Here is an 11,869-nt window from a genome sequence, read left to right as displayed (position 1 = left end):
ACACTTTGATCTCAGAAACAAACTCAGACTCTACAGACAGGCATATTCTTAGTGGCACCCAGTTTATTCTGAGCAAGTAATATACATAGATGGTTGTCCTTGCCTTCTTAATTGTATCTGTATATATAACAAAAGTTGACCTATAAAATGGGGACTCCCAAGTCCCTACCAGTATCTTTTCTTTGCCCAACTCATATATCAAGGAGGCCACAGTGCTGAGTTTCAGTGTAGTGACATTGTGCTAGAGTTAAATTCATGATTTTTCCACTTAACTCTTCCTACATAACTCCCACATACATGGCAGAGCATGAGGAGTTCTAGGAATTATCAGAAATGACATTTAACCAGCAGGAAGGCTACTTCTCAATTGCATGAATAAATAAGGCAGCCAAGGTTTTGTTCACATCCTTTAAATGTCCCTCTGGGAAATCCCTCATAAATCCTTAAAAAGTCCTAGAAAAAAAATACAAATGCAGCCCTGGCCAGAGTGGTTCAGTTGGTTGGGTGTCATTCCCATCACAGAAGGTCCCTAGTTCAATTCCTAGTCGGGGCACATGCCCGGGGTTGCAGGCTAGACCCCCCAGTAGGAGGAAGCAGCTTATCAGTGATTTTCTCCCATTGATGTTTTTATGTCTCCCTCTCCCTTCCTCTCTGAAATCAATAAAAATGTATTTTTTTTTAAAAAAAAAAGATGAATGTAAGTCACTGTATTCCCCACTGTGTGCCAGAGGGGAATACAATCTTAGAATTATCCTACAGCCAAAATGAGAATGAGCTTGAAATTCTTTTGGGAATGTGTTTATAGCTGCAGTTGGTTGAAGTGTCCTCCCAAAGGTCTTGGGTTCAGTTCCCATTCAGGGCACATATCCTGGTTATGGGTTCGTACAGGAAGCAATCAATCGATGCTCTCCCCCTCCCTTCTCTCTCTAAAATCAATAAAAAATAAAAAATAAGAGCTAGTCTGATGAATGAGCTGTCCTGCCATCTGGCATTTACATGTGAACATGAGACTCTTCTACAATGATCCTTCACGTAGATTCATTAAGGGCTGGGGGGTGGGGGGGGGGGCCGGAAATCACTTAAATTCAGTTATACTCCAGCATGTAGATTTCCCACAGTAAAATACAATATACATTGCATTCGATCCAAAATGATAAAACTGCACAAAAAAGGAGGCATCTTTATTGCAATAAGTTAATCCAGTGGATAGGTCTGAGAAAGCACAAATCAGTTGGTCAGGGCAATAAGAGCCTCTACCACGTTGCCCATGTGTTCCCTCAAGCTCCGCTCTGCGGCTGCTCTTGAGATCTCCATCTCTGTCATCTGCAGGAAAAGGATCAATGACGTTACCTCTCTGGCATTAATGTGCCACCAAAACATACTAACTCTACTTGTTTCAAGAAACAGCCCAGCCCTAACCGGTTTGGCTCAGTGGATAGAGCGTCAGCCTTTGGACTCAAGGGTCCCAGGTTTGATTCCGGTCAAGGGCATGTACCTTGGTTGCGGGCACATCCCCAGAAAGGAGTGTGCAGGAAGCAGCTGATCGATGTTTCTCTCTCATTGATGTTTCTAACTCTCTATCCCTCTCCCTTCCTCTCTGTAAAAAATCAATAAAATATATTTAAAAAAAAAAAAAACAGCCCAAACTAGGCATCACTACTCACTATCAGCTCCAGATCTTCCTTCTTGATGGTGACTTTTGCCAGTTCCTTCTCCCTACAAATATTCATGTGGATTAGTCCTCATTCTCTATCTCCACCATAAACTCCCAGGAAGGACATCCCCTGTTGTACCTTACAAATAAATGACTCTTGATAAACAGTTGAGTGAAAATACAAAGACTTCCACCCTCTCAACATAACATTACCCCCCTCCCCCAGGAGACTTTAGGGCAGGCAGTAGGTGTTGCCAGGAGGCCTTACATCTACCAACAAAAGAGTAAAGTTGTAAACCTTATATCTGAGGGAATTGGTGAGAGTTGAACGGTGCAAGGCTTACTCGTGGTTTTTGTTTCTGCTGGGGGAAGGAGGGGCTCTAGGGCTGGGGAAGGAGGGGCTCTAGGGCTGGCTGCGTACCGAACACTTACCGCTCTTGTTTGGCTTTCTGCTCCCGGGAACGTCTGTCTCCAATCACGGACATGGCCTACGGGAAAGACAAATCTAGTTACTGCTCTGCTACCCACAAACCCTAATATAGAAAGCCATTAACAAGCGAGGCAGGTGTATATTCTCGATGACGAGTGTATCAGGAGGCCTATTTAATTCAATCCTGAGCTTCGGAAGCCCACTTTAAACCCAATCTCCAGCAAGCTCCTTTTCGCAAGCCGCGGGTCCCAGTGATGGTTCGGTTTCCCTCTTGCCTCCTCCCGCCATCGGGATCGTGACCCGGTCCTGGAGCGGGGCTTCCAGTTACCCCCTCGGAGCCCCCTCCGCTCTCAGCCCGACCGACACGCGCCCGGCCGCCTCACCGTCTCCAGGTTGGAACTCTGGATCTCCTTCTCCTCCGCATAGTCGGTCACTCTCTCCAGGTCCGCCGCACCACTGTCATGCTTCCGCGGCTTCTCCGGGGGCCGCTCCGGGCCGCTGGTCTCGGTCTCCAACTCCAGCTCCACATCCCCCTCGGTCGCCATATCGACCACACCGCGCCGCCGCACAGACCCCTCCCCGCCCCGCGACTTCCGGTAACGCCCACAACATCCGCCGGGAGAGGAGGGGGCGGGCTGTGCCTGGGCCACGCCTTCGTTAGTGCTCTGGTTCTAGAAGCTTCAGCGAGGAAGGGGGTTCGCCTGGCCGCCTTTCTTTTGGCTTGTACCGTGTTGTTTTCTGCAGAGCCCTTTCCCAGACCTACCCCCTCACATCCTTCCCTCTTTACCCGGATCTCGCCAGCACCCTCCCGCGGGCGCGCGCACACTCCCAAGGAATTCTGTTTAAGCAGCATTGATGCCGTCTAATCCTAAACCAATTAAGAAGGCTAATCCACAGGAGGCACATATGCATTCTGCTCTCTAATCTAGGCAGAACAGCCAGGGTGGCCTAAGGGCCCACGTAAGAAAGTAGTTTCACTGGGACCTTTGCATTTACCACTTTTCCTGATGTTCCTGCCCATTCCGTTTTAGACTGGGTGACCAGCCCCAGCACCGTGGCAGTCCAATGGGCTGGGGACAAAAGAGAGCTGCTATTTTCTCATCTACCTTCCATCTGGCATAAGGATGGTGGGTGCAAAGGCCATCGCGGGCCCCAGCACCTCCCTCCGCCTGGCACAGCAACGCAGTGAAGACAGCAATGTCAGAGTGAATCCTCCCTTCTATCAGGTGAGAAGGTACTTGGGCAGAGGCTTGGAAGCTCCCTCGACAAGAGCTATCTGAAAAGTGGAAGGGAATAGTAGTAAAGCTGGGAAAGAAAGCCCAGGGGAGCCAATAAAGATGATAGGCCTTCCTTCCCCCTCTGAGGCCCTCTGCTTCTTTGCCTGTAAGATTACTGATCATTAAACCTCTCCTCCCAGGTTCCCAGTATCAGATGTTTAGGTCTGGGGAAAGGTTAGAGGCCAGGTGTGACTTAGGCTTTTAGGAAGGTCTGCTCAAGCCTGCCGGTAGTTAAGCTCTTAGGATGAAAGCTCTGTTTGATGTCAGTGGAAGTCAATCCCAAATAGCTTGGAAGAAAAGGAAAGGGGAAATTTTGGAACTCAGCCTTAGTTTAAACTTACATGCATTAATGTAACCCTAGCCCTGCATCTGCTCTATCCCCAGGTGTCCTGCTGTGGGCCTGTTCCCTGTACCTGCTGCTGCCATTCTAGGTGGCCTCATCTCACAGAGTCCACTTGTAGCCGCCTGTTCTACATAATCCTCCATATGGGTGCCTCAGCAGTCTGCTGCCTGCTGCTATCAAGAACAGTAGTGGAGAGGGTCTGGGGCAAGGCTAATGGCGTAAGTGTGAGGGGATAGAGTTGCACTGACAAGATTCAGATTGGGGGCTGGAGACAAATGAGTGGATAATACCCATGAGAAGTAGGTACCTCTCTATGCATGACGACTTGCCCTCCTTCCAGATCCAGATGCCCTCGGGGTTTTGTGCCCATCTGTTTGGCCACTCTCACTGCCCAGTGCTCAGTGGCTCTGGGGCTGTGTACCGAGTTTGTGCAGGAACTGCCACCTTCCACCTGCTGCAGGCTGTGCTGCTGGTCCACCTGCACTCCCCTACCAGCCTTCGGGCACAGCTGCATAATAGGTTTGTGTGTACTCTTTGGGTGGGGAGGGAAGTAGACGTAAGCTTCAAGGAAATTCCAAGATGAAGTAATAGCATTGTAAAAAGACAGAAACAGGTAGTTTCTTTTTATTTTTTAAAGATTTTAAAAAATTGATTTTGAGAGGGAGGGAGGGATGTTGTTTTGTTGTTCCATTTATTTATGCATTCACTGGTTGATTCTTGTATGTGCCCTGACCGGGTATGGAACCCACAACCTTGGCGTATTGGGATGACGCCCTAACCAACTGAGCTACCTGGCCAGGGCCTGAACTTCCAGTTTCTAAAATGGAGGTGACAGTGGGATTACATGCAAGCCCTATGTCAATAGTAAAATGCTGTCCAAATGTTATTTAGGTATCAGAGAATCTGGAATAAGCTGCAATGGGCCTGCTTCCAGCTGCTCTCACACAAGACTCCTTTCCTATACTTAGCTGTCTCTTCTCTCCTTCTTCCTATAGTCTTGCTTTCTCCTTTGCCTTCCTCAGTAGGCACTACTGTCCACTCTCCTTTGTCTTTTCTTCTGAACCTGCTTTTCTTTCCCTACTAACCAGCTTCTGGCTCCTCAAGCTGCTGTTCCTGCTAGGTCTCTGTGCTGTTGCCTTCTGCATCCCTGATGAGCATCTCTTCCCAGGTACCTTCCATTTCATATCCTGATCAGTAGGCTAAAAGATTTTCTAAGAAAAAGAGAGGGTAGGAAGAAGGCCAGGAGTAATAATATGATGAGCTACATTTCCCCATTGGTGCCCCACTTGCAGCCTGGCATTACATTGGCATCTGTGGAGGCTTCACATTCATCCTGTTGCAGTTGGTGCTTATCACAGCCTTCGCCCATTCCTGGAATAAGAACTGGTAAGGAGCACATAACCCTAACGGCTCTTCCTGGGAATGTTGCCTAACATTAGTAGACCCAGCGGGCTTGGGCAAAGGACAGGACAGGTCCATGGTCCCATAACTTCTCACTGAACAATATCAAAAAAGCTCAGGAATCTGATAACTCTGTGGGCCAGCTGGGATGGGTAGTCACACCAGTCTTCTGGGAGAGGGGAATAGTTAGTAATGGTAATAAAAAAAGAGTTGGAGCGTGAAGCCATTGCCCACCTCCACCCTTAGGCAGACAGGTGCATTCCAAGACTGTCGCTGGTTCCTAGCCATGCTGCTGGCCACCCTAGGATTCTACAGCATGACAGGTGTGGCAGCAGTGTTCCTGTTCCACAACTACACGCACCCAGCTGGCTGCCTGCTCAACAAGATGCTGCTTAGTCTGCACCTTTGTTTCTGTGGCCTCCTCTCCGTCCTCTCCATCGCTCCTTGCATCCGCCTCAGTGGGTACATGCCTTGCAACATTCCAGATTTGGGGGACATTAGTATAGCAAATTACATTAGTTTCCCTAATCTATCAATTCTTTGCTTCTCCCAAAGGGTGGGGAAACAGAAGTGGGGTTGGGGGTAGAAATGGAGGAAATTACTACCCTGTAGACTAAAGCAATGATCCCCATTCTGCCCAGAGCAACCTCGCTCTGGCCTTCTACAAGCCTCTATCATCAGCTGTTATATCATGTACCTGACCTTCTCTGCACTGTCCAGCCGACCTCCAGAGAGTGGTAAGGACAGGACCTGGACTCCCCAGGCTAAAACCCCTTTTTTTTGCTCTTGCCAAATACTTAGTTTTGTTCTTACCACTTTTCTTCTACCTTCTCAGTAATCCTTCAAGGACAGAATCACACACTGTGTCTGCCTGGCCTGAGTAAAATGGAACCCCAAACACCAGATACTTCTCTGGCAGTGCTGAGTGCTGGCATCATGTATGCTTGTGTGCTTTTTGCTTGGTGCGTAAAAGTGTCAAGGGTAGAGGTATGAGAGAAGGAAAAATGCCCAGGACAGGGAGGGATGGCCAGATTGTCTGGGACTGTGTTTATTTAAACTTTAAAACACGACAAGAGGAAAGCTCTCCATGAACAGAAACAGTTTCTAAGAATAGCACTTGTCAGATGATCTGTATAAGAAAAAGGGGGCAAGGGGAATGATATGAGAATTAAAAATACATGCAAAGATTTTAGGGCCCTCATGTGAAGATTTCTAAATCTTTGGGGGGGAAATGGTTCTAGGAACACAATATCCTCCTGAGAGTTACCAGTTGGCAGTAGGTGCCAGCAGGCAATTCCCTCCTGCTATTTGACTAAACCTGCTTGAGAACTGTATTCTTTCTCAGCAATGAGGCTTCCTACCTGGCTGAAGTATTTGGGCCCTTGTGGATCATCAAGGTTTACAACTATGAGTTCCAGGTGAGAATGGAGAGTTTGGTATCCCCAGTTCGATGCCCCTCCCTCCACACACACACAGACAGACAGACACACATCCTACCAATCTCTACCCAGAAAGCTCAGATTCTAGCTGCTATTACCTTTTATTGAGTACCCACAATGTGCTAGGCACTGTGCTACTTTACATACATAATCTCATTTAATATAATCCTCACAACAACCCTGTGAGGTAGGTTATTTGCTCCATTTTACAAATGGAGAAACTGAGGCACAGATAAAACATCTTACCAAAATTCCCATAGCCAGTTATATGCTGGAGCTAGCATTTGAACCCAGGTGTGCCTCTACTTCTTACACCAGATATTTTCAAAGAAAGGGAGTTTCCTATATTAATACCTTCACATTCTTTTCAAAGTCATTCCAAAACATGCTGCCTTTTGTTTTACAGAAGCCCTCACTCTGTTTCTGTTGCCCTGAAACAGTGGAGCCAGAGGAAGGTGAGTGTCAAGTGAGGATCCATAAGAAAGTGTAGATTTCTGCAGTGCCAAAGAGCCCTTAAGTGCTTTCACAAAGGAAGCTGGGGGAGGAGGAGGGTGGAAGAGGTATTTCAGCAGCACTGTTGCCCTCCCTCTCTTCAGGGCACAGAGGAGCTGCCAGGCCAGCTGACCAAGAGACCTCTCCAGCTCCTCCAGTGCAAGCCCAGCATCTTTCCTACAGCTATTCTGCCTTCCACTTCGTCTTCTTCCTTGCATCACTCTATGTCATGGTTACCCTTACCAACTGGTTCAGGTAGGATGGGGAAGTAGGCCTGGGATACTCTCCTGAAAACCTAGCTATTGTAGGGACTGAATCAAGGCCAGTCCTCAGGGTTCCCAGGAGACTCACATGGGTCTGCCATAATCTGATGGCAAGGTAGGGCAGGTCCAAACGCTAAGGCCCTTCCTATTCTCTAACCGCAGACTTTGGTTCCACAGCTATGAGGGAGCAGAACTGGAAAAGACCTTCACCAAGGGTAGCTGGGCTACCTTCTGGGTCAAGGTTGCCTCATGCTGGGCTTGTGTACTCCTCTATCTATGGCTGCTACTGGCACCACTCTGTTGGTCCCCCACCCAGAACCCCAAGCCTCCACCTATCTTCAGGCAACAATGTCATCGTATTAGTATCGCCAGATAACAAATATCTATTCTAGGCATTTTTAACACAACTGAGGTTCCCTTGAGGTTGTGCCCCTAGTCTTGGTTCGGGAGAGCCTAGCAAACACCTCAAGGACACAATGGGCAGTTAGTTACCTCATTTAGGCTGAAGCCAATACTATGTCTGAATGGGAAGAAGTGCCCAAATATACCCTAATGCCCTGGCCAAGTATCTGACTCACTAGAGCTACCATTACATCTTCACCCCCAACTCAAGAGCTAACTCCCAAGTCAACAGCTCAGGAACCACTCTCATGGTGGAGAGGGGGACAGGGAAAGACCAACAGGGACTGAAGGCATACTTGGCTCTGCCCTTGGAGATAAAAAGAAACATAAGCAGTTCAGCCCTGGGCACAGGGATGTAATAAGCCCAGAACCCCAGAACAAACTAGAGCACAGAAAGGAAGGAACACAGAGACTACCCCAGCTTTTAATCCTGATCTTGAGGTCAAAGGAAGTGGGAAGACAAAAACCACCCTCATTCCATGAGGACTGGAAGAAGAGAATGTGAACACTTGAAAGCAGCTGACTGTGGGAAGTCGGTGAGCAGCAGGATTTTTGGGCCAACTTTCAAGCAAGCAAACAAACGGAGAAAGAATAAGGAAGAGGGGCATAAACTTAGGTCTTGGAGCCTTCCTTCTTAGGCCCTCAACTCCATCCTTGGGATGGTGTTAAGGTCTGGGTGGGGGACAAAAATTACAGAAAAGAAGTCCCTATGGTTCTTAGAGGATTCCTCTACCATATACCCAGAGTACTTCTCTGCTTGTTGTAGCATAATAAAGGATTTCTCTGTGATGTCTCACTTAGGCTACATATCCACAACCTTTTAGGGTCTAACATTCTCTCCCCTTTTCGTGGGAAAGGGCAGCCATTCCTCCATCCCCATCCCCCCTCCCCCCAAATCCCCAGTCAAACCAGTCGCTCAAGGAATTACAAAGCTACTTTTAATACTTTGGGGTGAGCCCCACAGGAATAAAAAAACACTGGGAAGTGGTAACCCTCTCACCCCCAGGAGTGGCCCAGGGGGAGAGAGGCTACCTGGGGGGAAGGAAGCACAAAAGGGGCCCGCTGCAGACTCGGGGCAAAGGGAATGCCATCGGTGCTGGGACCTGTGAGCACTACAGGAGGAAACGCGAGCGTGGTGGGACTGGCTCCAGGCACACAGGCGAAGGGCAAGAGGGTTGGACACGAAGCCACAAAGCTACTTGGGTTCCTCCTTCTTCTCGTTTGCCTTTTTCTGCTTCTGCTGCATGATCTCCGAGTCCCTGGGGGTAGAGATGATGGGGCACTGGGAGGTACCAGAGGGCAAAAGGGACAAGATGCAGGGGGGATGAAGGGCACAAAAGGGTAAGATGGAAGTGGACGGGACAAAACTCAGCGTGTGGCTGCTGTATTCCCACAGGAGACTAAAAGGAAGGGAGCTCAGGCTCAAAAAAGGGCGATCCGTCTCTATCTGGCTGCTGCCCAAGGGGTCAGAAGTCTGGCCGCACACAAGGCTATTCTGTGCTGAGCACCACACCCAGCCACACCAGTGAGAAGGTGGGGAGAAGGGAGGAGACGCGAACAGCAAGGAGGGCCAAGAGCACCGGGCTGTCACCGCCGCTAAAGCATCTGAAATGTGAAGCTCCCTGCCCTTGCCCTTCAGGTCAGGCCCAGGGGCACTCAGACACCGGACTCCGCCGGCACCCGCCCCGTCCCTTCCTGCGAGCAGCGAGCTAACCATTGGGAGCGCGGGGAGGAAACAGCCCTAGAGGAAGCGCTGCACCCTGCCCCTCGCGACTCCTTCGGATGTCAGCCCCGAGGCAGCGCTCCTTTCTGGTCCAGCCCCTGGCCCGGCCCGCGTCTCACCCGCCTGCGGTCCTCCCCTCCCAGGGGCTACCTCTGCTTGCGGGCGGCAGCAGAAAGCCCGTCATCTCGGCGCTTCCCCTTCACCGAGTCGCTCTGCTTCTTCATATTCTTCTGGCGGGCGAGCTCGCGCTGGTTACCGCCTAGAGGAAGGAGGCAAAAGGTGAGCCGCGGGGCCTTCCCGGCCACACACCGGCGACCCCCCAACCTCGCCCGGGCGGTCTCCAGCGGGGTCCCAGACTTCACCCCCCGGGTCCCGGCACCGGCCCGTTCCGGGGCTGAGGCTGGTGGGGGGCGGGGTGGGGACAGGGGGCCGAGCTGCCTGCCTCCTGCCTCGGGGCAGGGCAAACTGAAGACGGGAGGAAAGACAGTCCCGGGGAGCCTGCTGGAGGCGGGTTTCGAGGTTCGTTCGGGGCGGCGTGCGCTCCCAGACAGGTGGGGTGTGTGGAGATGGGGGGTGTGCAGGGGTCGGGTCGCCGTGGGGGCTCTGGGCCTCTCCCCCCGACGCAGGCGTCTCCCCGCGCCGCGGAAGGTCGGGGCGGCCCTCTGCCGGACCCGGGCGTGGGGGCGGGGGGCGAGTGTCCCTCCAGAAGTGGCGGTGGGCAGGGGCCGATTTCCGGCGTCGAGGGGAGGGTCGCTAAGAGCGCGCCCCGAAAAGGGCCCCGCTGGGGAGGCAGGAGGCGGCCCGCGGCGGGCCCGGGCAGCGCTGCCCGGGGTGGACTGGGGGAAAGGGCCAGGGGAGAGGGGCGCAGCGCTCACGGGTCATGGCGACGGCAGCGGCTCCGACCTGCCTCCGTTGCGTCCCTCCGTTCACTCCGACGTTGCCGGCCCCGCCCCTTTCTCGCAGCGTAACGGAGCCGTTCTCTCCTCCCCGCCTCCCCGCGCCCGGCGCCGGCTCCCATTGGGCAGGAAGAAGCACGTGGGGCCGCGGGCACGCTGGAGCCTGGGCCGGGGAGGGGCGGGGCTTCGCCGGTCCGGCGCGCGAGGGGCGGGGCTCCCGAGCGGAGTCGCGGGGCGGGCGGGAGAAAGTAGGCCGGTCACGTGGGGCGGGGGGGTGAGGGGCGCGGCTGGCGATGTGGCGCTTCCGCGGGCTCGGGCACGTGATGTGGCGGTGACCTCATGCGGGGACGGCCCGGGACGCGGACGGACTCTCCCGGAGGGAACTGCGGGGGCTGTGGGGCGGGGCGGCGGAATGGGCCGCCGGTTCCGTTGTCAGAACTCCGGACTGAGTTCGGCGCTGTTACTTAGAATACCCCACCGCCCCGTTAGCCCCTTGCGTTGTCCACGTGCTGGTATGTAAAAGCATGTACAACGCAACTTCCGAGACCCCATTGCAACCACACCGTCCCGCTGCCCCAACCCCTCTAATACAGAAATTCGCGGCACACCCCGTGTGTCCTAAAACTTTGGTCCTGCCCATTTCCCCACGGAAACTTTAAATGTGAAGATGCAATGGCTTAGAAGTGATGGAGGACCCCCAAAATCGGGCTGTGGAGTTGGATTCGGGACTAAGAGGTTGGACAATGTACACATGTCCGGTTCTCACTGCGCTGTCTCCGCCGGCCGCACACGGTCTTTCGCCGGCAGCTGAATGCGGCGTGAAGCTTACGTTTCCCACGAAACTCACTCTCATTCCTAGCTCCATTCATCCACAAACTCCCCGCCGGCCCTGAGGAGTTGAATGGGGAAAGGAGACATGCTTAGGAAACATCACAGGGAAGAACTAAGTTGTAATTTTTTTTTTTTTTTAGGCTCACCGGAGGATATGTTTTTATTGGTTTTAGAGAGAGGAGAGAGAGAAACATCGTTTAGCCACCTCCCTTGCTCTACTGGGGATGAAACCCTCAACCTGAGTAAGTTCCCTGCAGGGGGGAATCGAACCTGCGACCTTTCTGTGCCTGGGAGGACACTCCGGCAGAGCCGCACCGGGCAGGCTGGTTGTGAATTTTAACTTGTGATTTTGTCCAACTAGCTCCCATAGCAGAACCCGCTTGAGGCTGGAACTTCAAACCGGCTTCTCCCTCAACATAGAGTTGATGGGAAGGCAATAAACCTCAGTGCCATCCTCATAATTTTTGCCATACCTAAGTATCACTTGAACTACTGTCTATTATTTTTTTTGTATAAGTCTTAAATAAAGCATGTAAGTCAAATCTCATATTCCTTTAGAAACTTAAAATCAGTATCACTTGTCCAAAAGCAGAAAGTAACTATAAAAAATAAATGCAATAAAAAATGAAATATATTATTAATTCCTACCCCCAAAAATATCATTGTTAAAGATGCTGATGCCCCCCTGGCTGGGGTGGCTTCGGTTGGTTGAGCATCA

General features: G+C 51.6%; 3 protein-coding genes across 5 annotated transcripts; 1 reads left to right on the top strand and 2 right to left on the bottom strand.

Annotated features, from left to right (window-relative positions):
• Nucleotides 1-48: 48 nt before the first annotated feature.
• Nucleotides 49-2,773, bottom strand: HYPK (huntingtin interacting protein K). The gene is made up of 4 exons (XM_006093112.3): nucleotides 2,468-2,773; nucleotides 2,087-2,142; nucleotides 1,665-1,716; nucleotides 49-1,323 (listed from the first exon to the last, which is right to left on the bottom strand). The coding sequence occupies exons 1-4, from the start codon at nucleotides 2,627-2,629 to the stop codon at nucleotides 1,228-1,230; spliced, it is 366 nt and encodes a 121-aa protein (XP_006093174.1). The 5' UTR covers nucleotides 2,630-2,773; the 3' UTR covers nucleotides 49-1,227.
• A 435-nt stretch (nucleotides 2,774-3,208) lies between these two features.
• SERINC4 (serine incorporator 4) lies at nucleotides 3,209-7,782 on the top strand. The gene is made up of 12 exons (XM_023757594.1): nucleotides 3,209-3,310; nucleotides 3,746-3,922; nucleotides 4,045-4,223; nucleotides 4,793-4,872; nucleotides 4,997-5,090; nucleotides 5,352-5,563; nucleotides 5,747-5,842; nucleotides 5,941-6,067; nucleotides 6,451-6,523; nucleotides 6,951-6,999; nucleotides 7,141-7,291; nucleotides 7,477-7,782. The coding sequence occupies exons 1-12, from the start codon at nucleotides 3,209-3,211 to the stop codon at nucleotides 7,673-7,675; spliced, it is 1,539 nt and encodes a 512-aa protein (XP_023613362.1). The 3' UTR covers nucleotides 7,676-7,782.
• Nucleotides 7,783-8,617: 835 nt separating this feature from the next.
• On the bottom strand, nucleotides 8,618-10,677 carry SERF2 (small EDRK-rich factor 2). Of its 3 annotated transcripts, none has more exons than XM_006093109.3 (3): nucleotides 10,300-10,677; nucleotides 9,575-9,683; nucleotides 8,618-8,960 (listed from the first exon to the last, which is right to left on the bottom strand). In XM_006093109.3, exons 1-3 carry the CDS (start codon nucleotides 10,304-10,306, stop codon nucleotides 8,897-8,899), a joined length of 180 nt encoding a protein of 59 aa, XP_006093171.1. In that variant the 5' UTR covers nucleotides 10,307-10,677; the 3' UTR covers nucleotides 8,618-8,896. The 3 variants fall into 3 exon arrangements, with proteins under 3 accessions (XP_006093171.1, XP_023613359.1, XP_023613360.1); XM_023757591.1 differs by having other exon boundaries at nucleotides 8,618-8,983; nucleotides 10,300-10,427; XM_023757592.1 differs by having other exon boundaries at nucleotides 8,618-8,983; nucleotides 10,328-10,346.
• Between the last annotated feature and the right edge of the window lie 1,192 nt (nucleotides 10,678-11,869).

This window comes from Myotis lucifugus, unplaced genomic scaffold, assembly GCF_000147115.1.
Source record: "Myotis lucifugus unplaced genomic scaffold, Myoluc2.0 scaffold_109, whole genome shotgun sequence".
In the NCBI taxonomy this organism is placed as follows: Eukaryota; Metazoa; Chordata; class Mammalia; order Chiroptera; family Vespertilionidae; genus Myotis; species Myotis lucifugus.
This window is presented reverse-complemented; position numbering and strand designations above follow the sequence as displayed.